The sequence below is a fragment of the Tupaia chinensis genome, unplaced genomic scaffold, assembly GCF_000334495.1.
Source record: "Tupaia chinensis unplaced genomic scaffold, TupChi_1.0 Scaffold138060_1, whole genome shotgun sequence".
NCBI classification, from domain to species: Eukaryota; Metazoa; Chordata; class Mammalia; order Scandentia; family Tupaiidae; genus Tupaia; species Tupaia belangeri.
Genome location: NW_006197961.1, coordinates 315,875 through 321,883, shown reverse-complemented (window position 1 = coordinate 321,883; position 6,009 = coordinate 315,875). Strand labels below are relative to the sequence as shown.

At 57.9% G+C, this 6,009-nt stretch overlaps 1 protein-coding gene across 1 annotated transcript in view; it reads left to right on the top strand.

The window, feature by feature from the left end:
• Window positions 1–6: 6 nt before the first annotated feature.
• Window positions 7–6,009, top strand: part of HOOK2 (hook microtubule tethering protein 2) — a gene marked incomplete at its 3' end in the record, with an annotated part of 19,929 nt that continues 13,926 nt past the window's right edge. The window contains 10 exon segments of the mRNA XM_014592651.1: window positions 7–153; window positions 666–751; window positions 823–895; window positions 2,426–2,476; window positions 2,745–2,877; window positions 3,396–3,463; window positions 3,748–3,810; window positions 4,764–4,844; window positions 4,937–5,097; window positions 5,198–5,338. Of these exon segments, the coding sequence (XP_014448137.1) occupies window positions 109–153; window positions 666–751; window positions 823–895; window positions 2,426–2,476; window positions 2,745–2,877; window positions 3,396–3,463; window positions 3,748–3,810; window positions 4,764–4,844; window positions 4,937–5,097; window positions 5,198–5,338 (902 nt within the window).

Here is a 6,009-nt window from a genome sequence, read left to right as displayed (position 1 = left end):
GCTCTAGGCGGAGCGGGAGGTCGGAGCTGCGGGCGCTCGCTGGTGGCGGACTCGGAGGCTGCTGCGGCGCGGGGGTTCCGTGGCCCGGGTCGAATCTGATCTGGAGCCATGAGCGTGGACAAGTCGGAGCTATGCGGTTCTCTGCTCACCTGGGTAGGTCAGAGGGCGGGGCTGGGGACAGGTGTGCGCCCGCTCCTCTTGCCCAGGATCCCTGGCCCTGGCTGAGTCCTCCCCTCCGTCCTGGGGTTGGGAGGAGGGGGTCGTCGGCCTGCTGGGCCGTTGGACTCTGACCCGAGCGCCCGCCCCCGTCACGTGGCAGGTCGGCGGGAAAGAGCAGGTGAGGCCCCGCCCCTCTGTGACTGGTTCACGTGGGGCGAGGGCACAGGTGAGCTGGTCTGGTCACGTGTTGCCTGGGGGGGGGACCAGGTGACTCTCGGGCTACCGCCCTGGCCCGGTCGCGCGGGGTTTGTTGGGCAGAGGTGAAGTGGGACCACGCCCCCTCGAGTCCCAGGTGAGCTGAGTTGGCGGAGGGACGCTACCAGCCAGCACCTGCCCTGGCAAAGGAGGTGTACCCTGGCGTTGGCCAGAAAAGTTTGCCAAGGGAAGTGAGTGGTTCGGTGGGCCCAGGCCTGAGCCTCCCAGTTGCCCTTTCCTTTCCGCCTCAGCTGCAGACGTTCCACGTTCCACACCCCTGTGCCAGCCCCCAGGACCTGAGCAGCGGCTTCCCCATAGCCTTCGTGCTGAATCAGATGTGAGTGTGGCAGAAGGGCAGGGTCCCTAAAGGACCCCCTCAGCCAGCTCATTCCACCTTCTCGCCCCCAGCGATCCCTCCTGGTTCAACGAGACATGGCTCCGGGGCATCTCAGACGACCCAAGTCCCACCTGGAGGCTGAAGGTGACAAGTGGACTCATGACCAGGGGACAGACTGATGAAGAGAGGACCAGGGAAGAGTCAGTTAGACACATGTCTTGGGTGGACAGACAGACCTGGCAAGGAAGAGGGACAGGTGTCTGGTGATCAGCTCACTCAGCCATCGTTCTAGAAATGTGGACTAACAACACATACACAACTTCCGGGCTAGCAGGTGGTGGGGCAGAGATTAAGACAGCAGGATCCCACATGGTCGACTAGGTGGTTCGAATCCCAGACCCAGTGACTTGTAAATCCTGCTGGGCACGTGTGTGTGCATACCCAAAATCCTGAGAGGAGAACGGTGTAGGGATTGCCATGGGACCATCCTTTCTCACTTTCCCTCTCTCTCTGCCTCTCTCCAGCAAGCGCTTGCCCCGTATAGCAAACAAACAAGAAAGAGCTTCTGGGGACCAGCAATTGGCATAATGGCTATGTTGCTGGACTCCCATGTAGTCGACCATGGTTCGTGTCCCGGACCCGGTGGCTTAAACTCACACCGGGCGCGTGTGCGTGCGTGCCCAAGATCCCGAGAGGAGAATGGAGGAGAAGGGATTGTGGCTTGGCCATCCCCCCTGAGGGGTGATTTCTCGCTTTCTGTCTCTCTGTCTTTCTGGCAAGTGCATGCGCCCTATAGCAAAAACCTCTCTAAAACAAAATTGAGCTTCTGGGAACAACATTTCTACCATGACAGAGGGCAGTAGGGGTGCTGGGGAAGACTCAGGCTATGTTGAGCTCCACGTGAGATCTGGAAAATCCGTATTTCGGGCACAGGGAACAGCCAATCCACAGGCTCTGAGCTGGGGATAAACTTGCTGTGATTCAGGAATGGCGGGAGGTTGGGACAGAGAATGAGAAGTCAGGAACGGGAGATGAGGTCACCAGGGGCCTGGCACACCATGGAAGAGGGCGTGGATTCTATTTTAAGTACTGTGGACAGTCGAAGGATTTTAGCAGGGGAGGGATGCAACCTGGTTTGGGCTTTAAAAAGCTCCCCCTGGCTGCTCAGAGAGGAAGAGAGTGTAGGCAGAGAACTGCAAAATAAAAGGTGCAGGGGGTGGGGGGCTGGCAGGTGGCATGGTGGTTAAGGGCACTGGACTCACAAATGACTGACTGAGGTTCGAGTCCCTGACCTGGAGGCTGCTTTCTCCCTTTCCCTCTCTCTCACTCTGTCCCTCTCTGATCAAATGAAAATGAAAAAGTTCGATAAAATACTTCTTTAAGAAGAAATAAAAGGTGCAGTAATTCAGGTGAAAGATGACAGTGTCTAGGACCAAAGGGTGGTGGGCAGTGATTGGATTTGGGGGACACATGAGCAAAGATCATTAAGTGGACAAAAAGAGTGGGAAGCCTCACAGATCACCTGTAGGGGAGGGGACATGCAGACCGAGAATGGGCCCGAACAGGATGAGATGAGCAGGGAAGGAGAAGGGAGGTGAAGGAGGATGGGGTGGACTGATTAGGGGCACGGAGGAGGCTCCGGACCCCTGTACCCAGTTTCCTGCCTCTCCTTAGATCAGCAATCTGAAGACGATCTTACAGAGCCTGGTGGAGTACTCCCAGGAAGTGAGTGGATATGCAGGGATTGGGGAGGGCGGGCGGTCGATGGCGTGCGGTGGTTAGGGCACCAGTGGTTAGGCATCCCACACAGCTTGCAAAATTCACCACGCGCTTGTGTGTGCATGCCCAAAATACCAAGAGGAGAATGAAGGAGGGATTGCGGGCGCCCACCCCCCCTTGGGTGGAGGGTTTCTCATTTTCTCTTTCAGGGGACTGGGTGAGGAGAAGGAGGAAGATCCCGCAGCTCCTGCCATCTCCTCCTCCTCGTCCGCAGGTCCTGGGACATCCTGTGTCCGAGGAGCATCTCCCTGATGTGACCCTGATTGGCGAATTCTCAGACCCTGCAGAGCTCGGAAAACTGCTTCAACTGGTGCTGACCTGTGCTATCAGTTGTGAGAAAAAGCAGGGTATGGGGCCTGCTGGGGCACGGTGGTTGAGGTGGCTGGATCCCACGGAGCCAGCTGTACGGTTCGAATCCCGGACCCAGTGGCTTAGACAACATACTGAGCATGCGTGCCCAGAATCCCGAGAGAAGAATGGAGGAGAAGGGATTACAGCCAGGCCCTCTCTCCCAGGGGGGTGATTTCTCACCTTCTGCCTCTGTCTCTGGCGAATGCATGCCCCGATCCAAACTAGAGAAAGAGAGAGGAGGGAGGGAGGGAGGCTGGAAGGAAAGAAAGAAAAGCACACCAGGGGTGTGCCTAGAATCCCAAGAGTAGAGGAGAAGGAAGTGTAGCATGGCCATCCCTCCTGGGAGGTGCTTTGTCACTTCCTTCTCTCTCTCTCTCTCTCTCTCTCTCTCTCTGGCAAGTCCATGCGGCCTCTAACCAGGGTATGGGAGGACTTAGGGGTCCCTACCTGGGGAGTCCTTCTTCCTGGCCAACCCCCACCCCTGGGTCTTAGTCTCCCCAACCTCGATCCCCAGAACACATCCAGAGGATCATGACGCTGGAGGAGTCGGTCCAGCACGTGGTGATGGAAGCCATCCAGGAGGTGGGTGGGGTTGCTCAGTGTGGCCATCGGGGGTGTCTCGGGGGAGGCCACATTTCCAGGGCAGAGGCAACTGGGCATTAGCCCTGCCCTGCCAAGATCTGGGCTCTGCCTGGAACTCAGCTGGCCAGACATCTGTCTCATGTGTCTGCCAGCGCACGCCAGTTCTAAGTCCCAGCAGGCTTAAGGGACTCGGCCTCTGTCCCTGCGGGAGGCAGGAGGGCAGCCTCTGGCCTGAGCTGGCCTCAGACAACCCAGCGTTGATCAAGTTCTTATCCCTCTCCCAGCTGATGACCAAAGATACCTCCGACTCCCTGCCCCCAGAGACTTATGGCAACTTCGATACCCAGGTAAGGGGTGGGGAGCCTTATGGAAGGTCCAGCCCCATTACTGAGTCTCAGGGTGCCCTGGCTGGAAGGGCTTGTCCTTAAGCCTGTAAAACATCCTATCCCTCAGTTCTAGCCTCTTCCCTTGCCAGGTCCCCAATGTTCCCAAGTCATCCTTCTCTCAGTCCTCTGGGATTCCAAGCCTCTCTTCCATCTTCAAGATTTCTCAGCCCTTGTGAGACAGCAGGTGGCGTGGTGGTTAAGGCACTGGACTCCCACCTGGCTGACTGCAGTTTGAGTCCTGGGCCTGGTGGCTTGCATTTTCTCTCTCTCTCTCTCTCTCTCTCTGTCTTTTCTCTGGTCACATTGAAGACCAAGAAGAAAAAATAAATAAATAAATAATACTTTAAAAATCTTTTTAAAAAGAATTATTTTGGGGGGAGACCAGCAGATGGTGTAATGGTTATGTCACTGGACTCCCACATAGTTGACTATGGTTTGAGTCCCAGACCCAGCCTGTTAAAACTCATGCCGGGCACGTGTGTGTGTGCCCAAGAACCCATAAGGAGAATGGAGGAGAAGGGATTGCAGCATGGCCATCCCCTCTGGGGGGTGAGTTCTCACTTTCTGTCTCTCTGGCGAGACAGAAATCGGGCATGTGTGCCTGCATCCCCCCAGGGAGATGGCCACACCGCAATCCCTTCTCCTCCACTCTCCTCCCGGGATCTTGGGCACGCACGCACACGCGCCCAGCGTGAGTCTGGGACTCGAACTGCAGTCGACTACGTGGGAATCCAGCGACATAGCCATTACGTTAACTGCTGGTCCCAATAAATAATATTTAAAAAAAATAAGAGAGATTCCTCAGCTCTCTCCTCTAGATCCCTAGAGGTCGCAGCCCCCCTCCCCACCTCCTGCTGGGTCCTCCTGCTGGACGACCCCCCCCCCAGTTCCCTAACCACCCCTCCTCTCCCCAGTCTCGCAGGTACTATTTCCTAAGCGAGGAGGCTGAGGAGGGGGAGGAACTACAGCAGCGCTGTCTGGACCTGGAGAGGCAGGTGGGGCTCAGGTGGGGGACCGCAGGTGCTGCTGGGCCCGGGTCACCCTGCTCTGTGCCAAGCTGCAGCCCCTCCACCTGCCCTGCCCGCAGCTGGTGCTCCTGTCGGAGGAAAAACAGAGCCTGACGCAGGAGAACGCGGCACTGCGGGAGCGGGTGGGCCGGCCCGAGGGCGAGGGCGCCCCAGGCCTCACTGCCAAGAAGCTGCTGCTGTTGCAGTCCCAGCTGGAACAGCTGCAGGAGGAGAACTTCAGGTGGGTCAGCAGACAGGCTGCGGGTTGGGTCTGGCAGGGGCTGGGGCGAGCCCAGCCCCTTCACACCCAGGTCCCCTCCGCCCGCCCCGCCCCCGCGCAGGCTCGAGAACAGCAGGGAGGATGAGCGCTTTCGCTGCGCTGAGCTGGAGCGTGAGGTCTCGGAGCTGCAGCAGCGGAACCACGCGCTGACCAGCCTGGCCCAGGAGGCGCAGGCCCTGAAGGATGAAATGGACGAGCTGCGGTGAGGGCGTGGTCCCCGGGGCGTGGTCCTCTGAGCCGGTCGCCCCACTGCAACCCACAAATGCCCAGCGAGCCCCAGCAATGACCCCGAGACCCCACAGTGCCATCCTGCTCCCAGTTTGACCTCCAGCTCTCTGCAGCGTCCCGAACCCCACCATGTCCCCTGGGCTCCGCTAGACCCTCTGGATCTGTGGTGCTCCCCTGCACCCACAGTGCCCCCGGCACCCCACCTATGCTCCCCAGACCCCATGGCATCTCTGTGGCCCCAAAGAACATAGGACCCTCACCTGTGCAGACACACACACACACACACACGCACACACACACACACACGCACGCTGCTCCCAGATGACCCAGGTGCACTATTCTGAGCCCTGAATCTCACGGTACCCCAGAGGGATGCGCAGTGCAGTGACTCTCCAGTTGACTGTGACCCCACTGTGCCTTCTGTAACCCCAAAGAGCTCCCCTGAACCTCACAGCTCTTTTTTTTAGAATTATTTATTCATTTCATTTATTATTCATTTATTTATTTTGGAGAAGTTTTTGCTATAGGGCGCATGCTCTCACCAGAAAGACAGAGCGAAACAGAGAGAAAGTGAGAAATCACCCCTCAGGGGGGATGGCCACGCCGCAATCCCTTCTCCTCCATTCTCCTCTCGGGATCTTGGGC